Source organism: Cimex lectularius, unplaced genomic scaffold (genome assembly GCF_000648675.2).
Source record: "Cimex lectularius strain Harlan isolate CLEC.00 unplaced genomic scaffold, Clec_2.1 scaffold98, whole genome shotgun sequence".
Taxonomy (NCBI): domain Eukaryota; kingdom Metazoa; phylum Arthropoda; class Insecta; order Hemiptera; family Cimicidae; genus Cimex; species Cimex lectularius.
The window spans coordinates 1,964,515-1,982,892 of NW_019392897.1; the positions used below are offsets into that span (position 1 = coordinate 1,964,515).

Consider the following 18,378-nt stretch of genomic DNA (forward strand, 5'->3'; position numbering starts at 1 on the left):
AAAGGAGGCAATATTCAAAAGGTGCGGTTGAGATGGGAAGTTGGTATCCGAGTGGATCGAGGCCACGATAGCTCAAGTGGTAGAGCAGCGGCGTATCTAGCCGAAGATCGTGGGTTTGAATCCCGCTCGTGCCATTGACTTTTTTATCTCAACCTTAATTAATTGTTAATCATTAAATTCAATTGAAAGTATAATACACTAGAATTAATGATCTGTTTGGAGCATTTTTCCAGAAATTTACTCTCTCAATAAATTTATTTATTTACAGACAATAATTCATTTTATGACAATAATTACAAGAAGGACAAAGAACGTTTAAAACATAAAAAACATTGAAATATTAAACGATGACAGTAACAAAATAATAACATATAGTGTAATAAATACCAATATTAGAATACAAATATATTTATGCTGCTGATAAAACCTACTACCCAAGTCACACAATGGATGGGAAAGCAGAGCATTTATGATCTGCAGTTTTTTCAGTTTTGTCCAGATTAGTTTTATGGGGGTGCTCTTGGTAAGAGATGAGCAGAAGGACTTTCAGGAGGCAAATTTGGCTGCTCGGATGGTCTTTTGGGCCAGTGAATGCCACCTTGTGTACTCTCTAGTTTGCTATGTTGGAATTTGAAACATATTTCCTGTACGCTATTCATCTTTTTTTTTTTTTAATGATGTTGCTACAATCTAAGGTTCACTAGATCTTTGTATAATTATGGGAGGGTTCTGTGTTGTATTTCGAGATACTAGCTTCACAGGCTAGCGTCAGGTATTCTTCAAAGTCAGTAATCTTTAAAATTATTTTTTTCCTGGATCCCCATTTTTAAGCAAAAGAGTGTTTCTGTAGGTATCCCAATTACCTTTACACATATTCCATACTCTTCATCTTCAAAAAGAGTGTTTTATTGGGAGATTGTTGAGAGAAATGAAGACTGGGAGGTGGTCGGAGCCCATAGGGTCATGGTATACTGAACAATCAGCCAGCACAGCTAGTTCTGGGGAGACCATAGTTATGTCGAAAGACGAGTTCTTGATATGTGGGGTTTTAATTTTTGTAGGCGATCCATCGTTGAAAAAGACTAGGTTATTTTGGTCTAGGGCGTCCAGGAAGGCTACAAAATAAATTGTTTTCAGTCAACATGTTACATCAATAAACTAAAAGGTGTGCTACCAAAGCAGTATGTCGATATTATCAGTTCCTACCTAACTGACAGACTGTTTAGTGTCAAACAAGAAGATCAATATTCAAAATTAAATACAATAAATGCAGGAGTGCCACAAAGTAGCATGTTAGGTCCACTGCTTTACTTGTTATACACCAGTGATTTTCCGAAAATATGTTTGCAGATGACCCAGCGGTGATATCACTAGGACCGACTATCACCCATTCAACCAAAATCCTCCAAAATGAATGTCATAGGATAAACGAATGGACAAAAAAAGGAAAATCAAGCTAAATCAGCAAAAATCAGTTCATGTAATCTTTACAAACAAAAAGGTGGACCGTGTTCCGTCGCTCACAATCGATGGAACCACTATACCATATAGCAATACCGCTAAATATCTGGGAATGACCTTAGATGCCAAGCTGAGATGGAAAGAACACGTGAAGAAAAAAAGGACAGAAATAGGTTTAAGGTATAGACAACTATACTGGTTGATAGGACGTGGCTACAATCTTGCTATACAAAATAAAATATTATTATATAAACAAGTCATAAAGCCTACCTAGACATACGGTATTCAACTATGGGGTTGTACCAAACACAGCAATATCAAAATCATACAAACAGTCCAAAATAAAATCTTACATAACATGGTCAATGCACCTTGGTACTTAAGGAATAAGTACTTACATAGGGATCTTAAGATCCCTGAAGTCAGGGCGGAAATACAAAGATTTGCCACCAAACACCAGCTCGCCTGCACGAGAATGTGGAAGCGACCAAACTTTTACATAACCGAAACATGGTCAGAAGATTAAAAAGAACAAAGCCATATGAACTAGTCTAGTTAAAAATTAGTGGATAGTGAAATGTAAATCTTATTGTACCAATGGGTTTATAATAATGTAAACATTTATTTATTCTATAATATTATTGTAAAATTAATGGTTGGTCTAATAAGACCAGTTTTAACAAATAAATTTAATTTAAAAAAAAATCAACATGTGAGGAAGTCTGACAAACATATCCAGCTCCTATCAAATATGTTGGAACACTTGTATGGAATATGTTAAGTCTCTGTGACATCTTGTGTAGTCAAGTATGATTTATTTGTGGCAAAAGTCATCGCTAGTGAAAATGACAAGATAGTCTGTATAAAGCAAGTGTGGACATAGACTGTGAATAAAGTTGATGGTGGTGTTGGTCTGGTGAATACATGAACTGTGACAGTTCCAAACTGAAGATGGCATACACTAAAACCTTCAAGTGTAGACAGACCCACTAGTTGAACAAGTAACGGTTCAAAGGGGAATTTAATGCTGTAAAACTGTCTTTAATAATCTAGTTGTTCTCTTGTGTTTTTCCATCAGTGAAGGGTTATAAATTTATTTTATTTGTAATGCTTTCATTAAGTATATAAGTTCTTTAAGGACATAAACGCAACCTTGCGGCTCCCATTTTTTTCGGTTTTGGATGTCATGGAGTCTTTTTATTTCACTTGAAGAGGTCCCTACACATGGCAAATTTTTTATAAATATGTGAAGTTTGTCCAGCCTGTCTTTTCCAGGGTGAACGCATTTAGCCCTCTCCATACTCTATACTTTACCACCCTCAAGAGCTAGGTTCTGAAAGAAAAAAGGTGTCAAAGGGATATAATCTGTAGAAACAATAAAATTTTCCAAAGTTATTTATTTTATGAAACATATTTAGCCAACACACAAATAGCACAAAGTACTATTTAAAATGGCACTAATAGCACTTATTAAATTGATACTAGTAGCAATAATATTGGAAGGCATAAAAGGATTTTAAAAATAAATAAGTAATTGTAAAATTGAAAACTGGCATTTTTATTGACTATTATCGAATTATAATTGCTTTTCAATATTGAATAATGTAATGAACGGATATTAACGTGAGTGATCACTCAACTCAAGAATTGTAACATAATTTCACAACTTTATAATTGCTTAAATTAAAAAATTATTTATAATTCATGAAATATTAACTGAATTATGCATGAATATTATGCTTAGTTCAATCTTTTCAATGATTTTAAGGGTAACATCCTTTTCTTTTAATTTTTAATTACAAAAGTTTGGAACGTTGGGTGTAGCTGCCCAAGTTAAAAGATAGATGGCAGGCGCTGTACAGGTTTCAAAAAATACAAATAAAATTGACAAAATTCGTGTATAAACTTAAAATATTTTTATTTAAAAAGGACAAAAACTATTTTGGAGATATTTCATGAAAGTGTGAGAGTACTTTATTCAAATTTTCACATATTTTTGTTTTGACAAGCAGCCTTGCTGATGCCATTTAAAAATAAACATAAATAAATACAGAACAATATTATACACAATGCAGCAAATTTAATTAAAAACTATAATTGTTTTATAAACGTTTAATGAATATTTTTTACAAAAATATAAACGTCTGTACAAAGGGGAAAAAACCGACTAACAATTTCCCCTTACGACCGGGGTAGTCGTCAATATGCGAAGTTCACAATTCAGAACCCTAGGACTTAGACTGGGTAACACTTTCTAGTAATTTCCACTCGTTCAGAAGACGAAGTTGTCCCTGACGTGGGCTACGATATCATAGGAACTCGATTGACACTTGCCGCGCCAGTTGCGCTTGTTGCAGACCTTCTCCGTCCTAGTGACGAAACACTGCTTCTGTATGAAGAAAAAGACTTTTCCGACGAACGTTGCCGCGCCAGTATCGGCCATCTTGAGACACCTTCGAAACCTGGAACACGAAACGATAATTAATCAGGAGCAGATCCATCAAGAGATGAAGTGCTGTCAACAGCCCTCAGGGCTTTATACATTTTTGGTCAAAACGTTGCCGACAAGCAACCCAGCCGCAAAGGTACCTACATACATAGATATTGGGTTGTTTCACATGAAATGTCCGTTTCCAAGGTAAAAGTTTTTAAGTAAAATTACTATATAAAAACAAAATAATTTTATTCGAAGTATTTACCTTCATATTTTACAGATTTTTTCCAAACGCGAGACCAACTTTTTTTATGCCGGAACTGAAGAATTCTGAGCTTTGAAATGAAACAATTCTGCAAATACTTTTTGGACTTGATCATTTTCAAAATTTTTTCCTTTTACGTATGTTGTCTAAATTCCTAAACAGGTGAAAAATCTATTGGAGACAAGTCTGAGAATAAGGTGGGTGGTGAAGAACTTCGTAGCCAAGTCCTTTCAACTTGTTTACAGTACGTTTTGAAACATGAGGCCTGGCGTTGTCTTGGAGTATAGGACAATTCGATTTACCAATGCAGGTTGTTTTTGGAGTAATTTTTTATACATTTCGTCAATTTCCTTGCGGTACGATGAAGAGGTAATGGTCTCACCTCTAGGCAAAAAGGAGTAGTGAATAATGAAGCATGGATCACCCTACTCTCATCATCAATTTTTTGAGTGTAAATTTGGTTTTGGTGTCCTGGTCTTTCGTCGATGTTTATCCACGGCGTCGGGATAGGCGGACGATTCGTTCGACTCTTGAACGGCCATCTCATCTCTTTTATCCGCTCAGAGGAATGATACCCCATTAAATCTGGGACTACGGTGACAATGGGTGGTACAGTGTGGCCGAGGCGGGTGGTGCAACCTGAGAAGGTGAGCCTCGTATCCTTAGTCATTTTCCTTTCTCAATCCAGGTCTTACGGTTATTTCCTTGAGACCTCTCCCAACCCTTGGATACACGGGGGGTATCCAGGCATAACGTAATGGTGTAGCCTTGGGAGCGTGGCAACCTCTCTGAAGCACAAGCTGGATTCGTGTCAGCCTCTGGGTAGGCAGCAGACGGCGGGTGCTTCATCAGTGTTACCAGTCAGTACCAGATCCTGTCTGCATAGACGGGGGAGGGTGCTTAACCATCTGAACTATGGGGTAGCAGAAAATTTTTTTTCTCAATCCAAATCCTGGGACTAGTGGGTGCTCCTAGGAGACTCCAGTAGACCCTTCTCAACCCTTGGCTGCAAGGGGGGTTTTCAGGTACAACATAAAGGTGTAGCCTTGAGAGCGTGACGAACTCTCTAAAGCACAAGCTGGCTCGTGTTTCCTGGCGCGTGTGGTCGCTCTGCTTGCATTTGAATGACAGGACCAACGAAGCGTATAGCGTGCAAGGACGCTGAGACTACGCCTACCTAGTCCCTCGAGATGCGTTAAGGGAGTGCTGGCTTGAGAGCTGGCCGCGAACGGCGGGTGCCGTAGTATAGGCACACGTGGGTTAGTGTACCAGATCCTGTCTAAATAGATATTTTGAATATATATACGGAGGGGGAGGGTGGATAACATCTGTACTGCGGAGCAGCGTCTGTAAGGACTCGCAGTGGCTTAGAGGTACGACCCCTGGCTGGCGGGTACTTAGAGAAGAGGCTGTATCTCATTCGTGGCCGTGGACCGTAGTACTTGCTCACGGCCTCCGAATTACCTCCCGACCTCATGAATCGGCGGAACGGATTGCCGAGAGCGTATAGCCAACGAGGAGCTGTGACTACGCTGCCGGCGTCCCGCGAATGCGTGAGGAATGGTGGACGGGGGCGGGTGCTTGTCGGTGGCTGACTCTTGGGTTGCCTTAACCGTAGGCATGGTACTCCTCTAGGGGGTGGTTAGAGATTCCACTAAAATCGAAACCGCGGCCGGAGCGGATCCGGAGGTTTCGACGCTAGCGGAGCCCCTACACCCAGGGAGATAGAGTTGTCTTCTCTATCTAGGGAGTGTGTTCGGATACTTGGCTGATGCATTTCGGCCACTTTTGTCGGTTCCCATTATGTGCGGCACTGGTTAAGCGCACACAAAGTTTCCCACCCCCTCGGAAGGGGCAAGCGGGAGAAGTCGGCATGTCTATCGATTAGTCTGTGGATTTTTGGGCTTCTACACCGAACCTCGCGGAAGAAACAGATTTTCCGGAGGTGAGTCACTTCTAACTTGAGAATTTAAACGTGTGACAAGGCCTAATCGGCCAGGTGCGCACGCTAAAGAACCTCAATGTTATAAGACATTGCGACCCCAGTGGGGTAGCAGAATGTTCTAAGTCCAAACCCTGCTACATGGGAATGGACTCGTAGTGGCTTATTGGCGAGGCTCCTGGTGAGAACTTAGGGGGAACCTGTTGCTCGGGGGTACCGTTATCGGTTTCCTTCGGAGGGCAGTGTTCCTCTAGGGGGTGGTTAGACATTCCACTTTAAACAAAACAGCGGCTGGAACGGATCCGGAAGTTCTTACGCTGGAGGAGCCCCAATACTTTGGGAGATAGAGTCGTCTTCTCTATCTAGGAGCTCGGCGAGACGACCCAGGCCGATGCATTTCAGCCACCTGGGGTTACCCTTTCCGAGCTGCACACGGTCTGGTGCTTAATGCAGCACATCCAAAAATTTTCAGAAATATGGCTAGATTCTTCAAAGACAGGGAAAGAAGAACGAGAAGTAGCGGCAAGAGATTATAAGAAGATGCCCATAGTGGTCTGGATTAATACGGCCTACTGGAAATCCTAGGAGATTAGGGTAGGTAGGATTCGTGGCCTTTCTAGATTAACATACAATAATCGTGCCAATACTATTTAAAAAACAATACAAATAGTGAATTTGTGCAAGGAATCAAACCTGAGGATAACACCAGAAATATGTCAAATATATTTTATGTTTAAAGGTGAACGTAAGATCGCAGCCTTCATGAAATATAAGAAAAATCCATAGAGCCTAGAAATAGCGTAAAATACCTGGCGAAAAAGCTAGGAGAAAAAGCCAGTCTTGCCGCGTCATCGAAATAAAAGAGACAACGCGGTTCACCTTTGCCAAGCTAGATAATTTCAAGATGGACGAGGAGGCTGAGCCCAAAAGTCCTTAAACACCTTATCGATGTATAGAAGAGGAGGGCGCAGCCTGAGCACCTGAGAACCTAAAGTAAAACTCTACTGAACAAACCACATAGGATAGCTGCACAAAAATGCACCAAATGATATCGGACAGCTCCTACGCATGCCTTTCAAGTGATCGCCTATGCCAAGTAGACATCATCTTTCAAATTAAAATTGTTACAAGACGAATTAAAGAGAAATTTGTGTAACCAAAAGGCGTAGAAGAAAGTGGCTGATGAACGCCCACCAAAATACAGCGCACAGTTCTAAAAATGGACAGATAAGAATGGACGTTCTGGACAGTGGCTCGACAAAGGAGAAACAACACCACATTTTCCAAAGCCCCCAACTCATCTGGTGGCTCTTTGTTGGGCTTCATCTGGTCTGATTTACTACAGCTGCTTGAATCCTAAACAATCGATGCCGAAATGTATTGCTCTCAAATTGAAGCAATACACCAGAAATTGGCATTATTGGCCATCTTTGGCCTTTGGAAAAGGCCGATTCTGTTACACGACAACGGTCGGTCCAGAGTCTCAAATGTGACAACACAAAAACTGTTGGATCTTGGTTGTGAGGATATAGAGAAGTTGCGATCACATCGGGAAAAGTGGTTTTAAAGTGATAGAGGGTATTTTAATTAATAAAAAAGTGTTTGAAATCATTTATTTAATTGTTTTTAATTTATAACATAAACCTGCATTATTTTCTGGACAACCGAATAGATTAAGTCCGTGGGCTACATTAACTAAGTTAGTGTTATTAATTGGTGTTTTATTTGTACCATACTTAAACAAACAAGCACGCGCGCGTGAGTGTGGTGTTGTGTGTGTGTGTGTGTGTGTGTGTGTGTGTGTGTGAGAGAGAGAAAGAGAGAAAGAAAGATATCATCACTATTGCTTCTGAACAATTTTTTAAATTTATTTATTATTTCCAACTACAAATATGGTATTGAGTAATTTTTTTCTTATTTCAGATTATGCTGATTGCGTCGCTTGAGTCACTTGTATGAGAAATTGCCCCGTGACAACAATCCATCGTACTAAAACGTCGTCATTAATCAATCACTGGGAAGTTTGCTGGGCCACTTTCTCTTCAATAGGAATACGTGCGGAGTTTATTGAAAAAAGAAATGGGCCAAGGAGGCTTCCTTGAGGAACACCCACCCTAATACGTACGTAAGGTGAAAATTTAGTTTCGATGATAGACTCAGCAAAATCGGTTCGTCAGCTTTGATCTCAGCCTGCTTAAAATCTTGAAAGGTCCTTCGTAGGTCGGAGTGAGAGGTGGTCGAACAGCATCTACTGACGTGATGTTGTTCTTAATCCTTCATCCACAAAACAATTCTTTTTCCTGACCGCTCGTGGTGGAAATGGTCGGCAAGAGACAAATAAATTGCGGAGTTGGATGAAGAGTTCCGATTAAGGAGTCACGGCTTTTTCTATAAACTCTCCTGGTAGCCACATTGTTTGCCAGTGAACTAATCCACAAGGAGCCATACCGACGTGTTCTCTCACTAATGTTCGCAGTCCGAACATGGCTGGCAATGCTAGGCAACAATGAGGTTTGTTCAGAATTGCCATTAACGAGGCTTTTACTGGTCTGTGAAAGCGCTCAACTGTCCCATTGGACTGGGGGTGGTATGATGTTGTCCGTTGTCGTCTGAATCCAAATGGTTTTGAGAGTTTTGCAAAAAGTTCAGCTCCGAACTGCCTACCCTGATCGCCGTTACCGGCAATCCAATCCCGGTACAATGCTTCCGCCACTGTCTGGTACGCTTCAGGGAGGATGTTCGTCAGATTCCAAAACAAGCCCTAGAGCCAAACACGATCGAAGACCTGTTCTAAATCAAGAACAACACCCAAGCAATGCTGTTTTTCTTCAAGGAAAGAGGCGATATTGTCAGCAACACGATGCAGCTGCTCAGTTGTCGAGTGATATGAGCGGAACAATTTGAAATTTTTATTTAATAAGCTATCAAATACCAGGTTTAAGGGTTGTACCATGTAGTTGAGTACTAACAAGCATTACGACATTTAGAAATGAGTGCGATGTTCAATTCTTTTAAAAAGATATTAAGTTGTTTTCAACGATCCGGATTTCAAGCTTTTAGCTCATCATCAGGTTGTAGAACTCCTTGAAACTGATGATGAGCTAAAAGCTCAAAATCCGGAGCGTTGAAAACAATTTACTGTGAGTAGGAACTATCTTTTTAAAAGGATTACGACATCTACGCTGGTTCGGTATGTAGTAGAAAGTCTCGATTGTTAAGTTTGTATTGAGAGTGTGTTTCATTCGATAATATTATAAAAATTGGAGAAAAAGCTCGTACATTTTTCTTAAATATCGAACGAAAGAAAGAACGTGACCCGAGGAACCGGACCGAAGAAAACAATGCGATTCGAGCCGGGTTAGGCGAAAATAATTTAAAATTGCTCCGGATCGCGACCGTCTGGGGCTCATGAGGAAGACACAAGATTGCGACCTAAGGGGGTTGTAACAGGGAATTAGCGCTTTATTGTAGGGCCCGGCCGTGAAACAATGGGACCCTGAGAGTAGACTGATTTCGAATAATTATTTTCCAACGGAATCAGCCTTGTCATTGTGATCACTTCCATGTTCTGGGTTTTACTCCCACCCAGGTACATAAATAAAAGAACTTTTACCATGTAAAAATTAGCAGTTCTTAAACCCTAGAGATAATGAGAGGCAAAATTTACATGTAATTAAGCATAATATATCCCACGTACGAATAAATTTTTCTTTGAATTCTTTCTCAGAGACTTTTTACCGACTAATGTTGCTAGTTTTAAAGATTTTTTAAATTTCTGACATCTAAAATTTTCGCAATGGCTCGAATTATATAGGTACTTAAATTAGTTCTATATTCAAATAACATGTTTTTCGGATTAGGTTTATTTATTAATCTAAAATGGTTTTGAATATATCAAATTTGAAAAAAATGCTCTTCTCACCGTTCCAGTACGGAAACGCGCCAAAACTTTTCCTTAGGAAATAATCATCCAAAATAATTTTCATTTTCTCCTCCTTCCTTCCAATAAAGTCGGGTCAATAGGAAAAAAAAAATAAGGCGAAGGAAACAACAGGCAGGAACGATGGCCATATCGGAGATCGGAGACAAGGTGGCCGGTGCTCGGCCGACTGTAAGCTCCATTGATAAAAGCGAAATAAATACTACAAGGGAGGCGTAGGCGATGATGGACGGCGATGAAGGAAGGGTGCAAGTCTTCCCTTCCTCATCATCCCTCGACCCTGTCATTTGTTTATCCCCGGCCACACACGCCCGTGACTAATCCGGCTACCATTTCCCTTTCTTTGACTTCGATTGCTATCCGATCCTCCCTCGTGGCCAGGCTAATTAGTAAAAATTTTTAATGGCAATTGCCTTTTACTTTTAGTTCAAACAGCCCCTATGCATTTTCAATAACTATATCATCCTAATTCAAACTAAAGTGAATCATCACAGGCTATATCTTTTTATTAAAAAAAGTTTCATAAACTACTTCCTTTCTTGTACAACCTTGCAGGAAGAATTCTAACCCACCTGCGATTCACGATAAGTAAAGCGAGATACCCGGCGCTTTGTTTGATCCGGTATTGCAGGAAATAAGTGCCTTTTCCTACTGGAAGATATCCTCTTGAGGCCTGCGAGGTATTGACCCTGTATTTTCATCGTTTTCATATCATCCTGGTCTCGCCATTTTGGTCTTGGTGATGCTAGTTGCAATTTGGTCGTTATCGATCATTTTAACATGCCAGGTGTCTTTTTATTGAAGCAATACATGGAACCGCAAAAAATTTGATTAGAATAAAATTGATATTAATTTTTAATTGAGTCTTCTCGATATTGGAAGTTCTCCCCTGGCGATAACTAGTTCGAAAGTCTTCTTGTTAATTTGCAAAACTATAAATTATCTTCACGAATAAGATATAGCCTCAGCCGACTAAAAAAGACATAAATAATATTCCTACAGGCTTATTATTTTTCAGTGTTGAATAAATAATCGAGACGACCATTTTTTCCTCTATAAATCATCAAGTTGAGTACAGATTCTTTGTTGCATTACGATTCGTCCAGCTAATCACGTTTGGCGTCAAAGACACAATAAAATAGCAAGACAACTCGGTTTTATGGAATATCACATGACATAAAATAATATGCTGAACAGACAGGAAGATGGAATTCATTTTGTGACAACAGAAAATCGAAGCAAGAAAAAAATTACAAATATGAATTACCTATATTGACACTATAAAGGAATTTCAGACAAAATGTTAAGAGCACTTAGAAAATTGTACGAAGGTACAGAAGCTGCAGTCTAGAATAAAAATGGCCTGACAGGGACAGTTTAACACAAACATGGGAGTGAAACAAGGCTGTGTCCCGAGTCCATTGTTGTTTGCGCTATTTTTGAATGATGTTTATGATGAAGGAGGTGTTAATATAATGGGAAAATGTATCAGGTTACTAGCCTTTGCTGCTGACATTGTTGTATTGGCTTCGGATAAATTAACTTTGCAAAAAATTACAATTAATTAAGGTTTTTAGTTGAGATAAAAAAAGTCAATGGCACGAGCGGGATTCGAACCCACAATCTTCGGCTAGATACGCCGCTGCTCTACCACTTGAGCTATCGTGACCTCGATCCACTCGGACACTAACTTCCATCTCAACCCTACCTTTTGAATTTTCCCTCCTTTTTGCCATTATTCAAATGTCGTGTAATCGTTTTATCTCAACTAAAAGCCTTAATTAATTGTAATGTATTAATTGGTCAAGCGGACCACGAAATTAGTGGATTTAATGAATTTAAATGAAGTATACTTCACTAAAGCTCTCCGTGGCCATTTCATTTGTCGCCGAGAATCCAATCCGAATACACGAATCCCGCTCCTGACACTGTCTTTTTTATCTCAACCAAGACCTTACATAAAAAGAATAATTAATTAAAATAATTAACACATGTTTTTTTCTGTTGTTTCAGTATGTTTAATTCCTGTTTCTTTCCTTATTTAATTTAGTAAGACTCATTTATTTTTTTGCTATTACATTGAAATATACTAATTTGAAACGAAGTGTACTGAATTTTGTACTTTTTTTGTTTGAAATGTATTTTCTTCTTCTCATTTTGTTACAAATTCACAGAGCTTTTCTAAATCTAAATAAGTAAATAAGAGTAATGCTCAGAGCTGAAAATGGGATCGTGAACAGTTGAAACTTGAATGGGCGAGAACGACGCAGAAAGGCGGATTCTGGAATCGGTTTGGACAGGTGTATCAGGAGAGCAAGGAGGTTGCAGGGGCAAACGGGGTTAAGTCACGTGTCAAGTTACTGAGTGGTGTTAAAGACGAAATTTCAAAATTGAGCGGAAATCGCTGAAGAGTTGGTATCGGGGTGGTGCGGATATAATAATAATCATTTTATTCAGAGGAGTTCATCGTTTGCTCAGTAAAGCTTGCAAGCCCCATCTTTTGATAGGTGGCCCTCGGAGATTCTGAATCAAAATATATAGATCTACGGGCTATATGGAATATGGATAGGCCATAGCTGGTTGACAAACGGACACTTGCTCTTGGGCCAAAGAAAGCGTAAGTGTCTGGAATGTAGAATAATTTTTTTGTATACGGCTTAATTGGGAAGTGTGTTATTTCTTGGCTCCTTATAGAGAGCGAGTAGGAATGCTTCCCGGTTATGAAAGTCGAAAGTCGGAAGACTTTTGGTCCCCTGTTCCCATTTTTGTTCACATTGTATATACAATAGTATTTGGTAGATATCTTCCTCGGTTTTATTTTGTGTTGAGAGTGAATGTATATATTAGAGTGAATTAGGAGTGTGACAGGGCACATGAAACATTATATAATATGTGTTGAAACATTAATAGTATGTGTAAAATCGAGTACTCTACCATCCCACTTGCGTGAATAGTATGTAAATAAGATTGAATGTATTTAAGAATAAGCTAGAGTGTATCTACGCTAAAAACTGCTTTGAAGACTGGAACCAACTGTTGACAGCCCCTGCATGTTAATTACTGCGGTGAAACCGACCGATCGAGGTCCGTCTTGCCTCAAGAATGTACAAATTCGGTTTTGTATGTATGTACATACGTGTGCAGATATAAAAATCAACCAATCAATTCACAGAAAGGAAACGAAGACTCAAATGAAAACTATTAATACACTAGATTCACCTACATCCTGAAGAGAGTCGTAAAAACTAACTAATTTGTTTAATAAATTAGACGTAAAAACAGTACTAAAGACCGACATACACAAGTTCAAAACTCCCGAGACAATACACCGACCAGACCAAAACGGTTCAGATGAGAAAATAAATGACAATGTGTGGGAACATAGGCAGAAAATAACCATAACAAACTTAAACTCATGTGGTACAAAAGATCGAAAAATGGACAAATTGTAAACCTGCAAATAAAGAAAGACAGCATATTTAATACGAAAAAATCAATACACATGAAAACAACCACATTTAATCCGTCAAAAAAGTTGAGACATACACAGAAACATAAAGAAAAGAACCCTTTTTACCTTTTACGATCATACAAAAAAATCACCAGAACAAACGAAAAACTACACGAACTCACTGAAGATGGCGTGAAGCTGGAACAAAACAGGCAGATGTAAGGAGCGAGATTATGTCGAATATATGACCGTCCAACTATGAACGACTAATCTAAAGTTTATCACCTCACATCACGATTTTCATGTCTCTGCCAAAGAGATTTATGTTGTTTTGCATTAATTTCATAAATCCTTTAAATAAAGACTTTATTATTATATATGAAAATAGTCCATCTTGCAAATTGAGATTTATCTTGTTGTTTTCTATAAAAATGTCTATATTTAATTTATTATTATTAGAAACTTCTTATCGTTTTTATCAACCAAGTGATGAATGGGTATCGTTAATACTATATACTGTAAATTCCTAGTTGGGAATCTGAAACAATTAACCCTCCAACCCGGCCATTTCAGGCGATAACACCCTCTTTGTCAGTGCAGCGGCAAAAACCAGGTCGTATCTGCATGAGGGTGGAAGAGGATATCTTTCCGGTCCGATGAATCGGAGCAACCCCGAGGAGGGATTCGACCGGGGGCTAAACAGGCAAAGTTGTCTTCATTGTCCCGGATGACATTCGATATAAGGAATAAATCACCGGTTGTACGATTTCCTGTTTGTTTTATTTTTCTCTTGGGGCATATTTTTAATACATAAAATAGGTATATATATATATATGTTGAAGACCAAGAGAAAAACGTTATAAATATTTTACTATATCCATTAAAATTATGGTTAAAAACTTGATACTTTCTATAAAAGGTGGCCGTTTAAAAAATATTTTGTGTTTTCTTCATAATATAATTACCTCTACGATACTTCGAAAACTTCCTCAGATAGGAATACTCCGTAGTCATTCACATCACTAAAGCCAGAAACACACTTACCCGATGCCACGCCATGCAAGGCTACCCGATGCTACCCGACGCAAATCCAAACTCCGAGTTTCCTTAAGGTTGCATTACCCCCGTGCACATCTACCCGATGCTATGCCACGCTAACCTACCCGACGCTCTGCGATCCCCACTGTCCAGATTTTCGTCGGGTCGCATCGAGTACAGTCGAAGACAAAAGAACCGGACACTCATATTTTTATTCAAACTACTACTATTGTCGTTTTACTATTGTACTATTGTCTTTATATTGATTAAAACATACTTATTTTAATATAAACCAAATTAACTGTGATTAAAAATGAATTAGTTATTATTTAAAAAATTAATTTTAATGGTTTGGTAGGAAATTAATCAAAACACTGGAATAGGATTTTTTGATATAATGAATTTAACTAACAATTTATTGGCGTAATATACTAAAATTGGAACAATTTATTACACGGTTTTGCTCATAAAATTTAATTAACAATTTATTTCAAAGTTTTGCTCGTAAAATTACACCATTTTGTAATGTCGGGTAGCATCAGAACAGGACACTCATATTTTTTGTAGTTTATTTCAAACTAAGTACATGTAATTTTGTCGTTATATTAATTACAACATGTTATTTTAATGTAAACAAATTAAACGAGATAAAAAATGCATAAGTTTTTATAAACATTGTTTAATTATGATGGTTAGGAGTAACTTTATTTAAAACAATTAAGTTTAACAAACAATTTATGAGATGGTTGTGCTCATAAAATTTAACTAACAATTTATTACAAAATTTTGCTCAAAATAGTGCATTAAGAACAAAAGATGCGTTGCGATTGTGATAGTGATTATTGTGATAAACGCTGTGGACTGTACGCGACGTGTGCTTGCGTCGGATAGATGTGCACACCCCACCAAAAGGTGGCAAGGCGTCGGGTAGCGTCGCATGGCGTAGCATCGGGTAAGTGTGTTCCTGGTTTAAAGCTCCCAAACCTCCCATTTTATCCCATCGCCTTATGACTATCCATCATCCTATCAACCCACATTCTTCCAGTGATGAATAAAATCGTGGACAGATTCCTTTTGATACGTTTAACAACTAGCCTAGATTCACATAGAATCATTCCTTCTCATTCTCAACAATTCAACTTCCGTCCCCTCTACTCTAGATAACAAAGAGGTTGGGCGTGATACAAAGCACTATCTTGCTGGTACACTGGAAGATGTAGAACGCAAGAAAGTACAGGGGCAGGCTCTCAAAATCCTCTCATGAGAAAGTACACCACAAAAACCAGGGCAATGTTGGAAAGCTAGCCAGCCATCAGAACATTAATCTCATACATTATTAATACAAGGATAGTGTTGAATTGCAGAGCTCAATTAAATGTATGACGTGCTCAAAGCAAGCTTACACTCTACTGGGTGCCAGGACACGCAGGAGTAGAATGAATGAGGAAGGGCTGCTGCTACATTGCAGATAGGTCCTGAGCCCTTTTGTGGATCCCCATTACCAATCAGCTTCTTAGACAGGAAAACATGGTGAAAATGTGGGCACCTATTGAATGGATCCTATTAAAAACTGGAATTCATCACGTCCTTACTATATCAGTAACATCACTATCCACAACCTGTCAACTTTTGTTAACAAGTTTATCCGATCAAGATTCCAAAAGTTTTACCAAGCTTTCAATTCATCTTAACCCTTCTTCCCAAGTCCTCACTACCCTTTTCGACCACGAAAACACCCATGAACCACAATAGCCGCCAGAACACGGCCCCCTAAATCCGACATATTGAGGGCCAGCGTGGTTTCTCCTAATCTGTGTTCTCCAGGACCGAAAAGACCATACATACCAATTATTTGTTTAAAAAATCTAAAACTCCAAAAACTCTTTATCTACGAGAAACATGAGGGGATTGCAAAAACAATCGAAAATTAGTATTTTGCAGATTTTCTAAAAATATTATGGTACAGGTAAAAAGTGGCCATTCTTTTGATTTTGGGGTGAATATGACCGTGACCTTATGGGAAGGAGACAATTGCAACTTACTGGCAACGGGCAGCCATAATTGAAAGTACGCCCATCGACACCCAACAATCTAGGCCCATTTGAATAGTCGGAGAGCTTTTCTGTTTCAGATCTCGGGGGAGAAAATTATTCCTTTCCGTCAAAGTGGGTCAGTATGAGCTGACGTACATGTCATAGATAATACCCGGTTGAAACAACACTACTTTAAAATTTCCATTTAAATTGTTAAACAAAAAAATGTTTCACCTTTTTATCTTTTTCTACTACTTTGAGACGTAATAATAGAGAAAATATAACGGGGCTTAAACCTCTGTAGATGACACATGAAGTCAAAGATCCCTGAGTAGATGTTTTATAGTTTATTATAAAAAAGCTAAAGTTAAACCACAAAAGGATCTCATGAATTTGTAAAAGAGTCGTCAGCAGGATAAGCTACGATTAGTACGAAAATACTCTGCAGCAGTAGCAGAAATGCTCCAAAGTAAGACCCAAACGATAATCCTCCAGGGTGAAAGAACAATTGCGCATAAGCTTCTACAACCTACTTCCATGATGTCGAACAACTAAAACTTAGCGAGGAGTGTTAAAGGATGGAATACTGACCATGATACTGCTCGGTGTAACTTCATAAAGAAACACCTAAGGTATTAGTCAACACAGTAAAGGGCTACGAAAACCAAAACCGGTACCCCTGAGTCGATATTTATGGGAGGGATAGGGGAGAGATAGTAACGGATGGATATGGATGTTGAGCAAATAAGGAGTTTGCTCTATAGTTGTTAATAAAAATACCTCCTTCACATATCTTTATCCAAGGTGAATGATCAATTGGGCATATGCTCATACAAGCTACCTCCAAAAACCATAAAATCTTAGAGAGGAGCTTTACATGGATGGAATATTGACCATCGATACTGCTCGGTGTAACTTCATAAAGAAACACCTTAGGTATTAGTCAACACAGTAAAGGTCTACGAAAACCAAAACCGGTACTCTGGAGCCGATATTTATGGGAGGGTTGGGGAGCGATAGTAAGGGATTGATATGGATGTTCAGAAAATAAGGAGTTGCTCTATAGCTGTTAATAAATATATCTCCTTCACATATCTTTATCCCAGGTGAATGATCAATTGGGCATATGCTCGTTCAAGCTACCTCCATGACGACAAACACAACTTAAAAAGGAACTTTGAAAGGACGGGTCGCCACGAATGCTTGGTATAGTTCATAAAGAAGTACCTTATGGCACTAGTCAGAACACAATGAAGCTAGGACTACCAGTCAACGGCAATTGGACGCATGGACAGCTAATAAACTAAAAAATGTTACCCTGGAGTCGACATGTATGGGGAAAAATGGATGGTTAAATCAATTTCTCTTAGAATAATTGCCTGGGTTGTTCAGACAGAAAACAAACGGTTATTGAGCTTTGTGAAAAAAAGAAAAAAAAGAGCTTCGATGCTTAAAGCCCTGGTATCAACTAAGATGAGAAAACGGACAGTATGAAAGCACAGATGAATGCACGGGGCGAAATGGGATCACTGATGATTCTTTGCAATACCTTACAGTTAATTAAGGTTTTTAGTTGAGATGAAAAAAAGTTAATGACACGAGCGGGATTCGAACCCACGATCTTTGGCTAGATACGCCGCTGCCCTACCACTTGAGCTATCGTGACCTCGATCCACTCGGACATCAACTTCCTATCTCAACCCCACCTTATGAGTTTTCCTTCCTTTTTGCCATTTTTCAAATGTCGTGTAATCGGATTGGATTCTCGACGACAAATGAAATGGCCTCGGAGAGCTTTAGTGAAGTATACTTCA

General features: G+C 38.8%; 1 protein-coding gene across 1 annotated transcript in view; it reads right to left on the minus strand.

Moving 5' to 3' along the window:
- Positions 1–2,992: 2,992 nt before the first annotated feature.
- The window catches only part of LOC106664383, an 83,233-nt gene continuing 67,847 nt past the window's right edge, over positions 2,993–18,378 (minus strand). Inside the window, exon 5 of the mRNA XM_014390062.2 lies at positions 2,993–3,923. Within this exon, the coding sequence (XP_014245548.1) occupies positions 3,734–3,923 (190 nt within the window). The 3' untranslated portion in view covers positions 2,993–3,733. The remainder of the gene's footprint in view (positions 3,924–18,378) is intronic.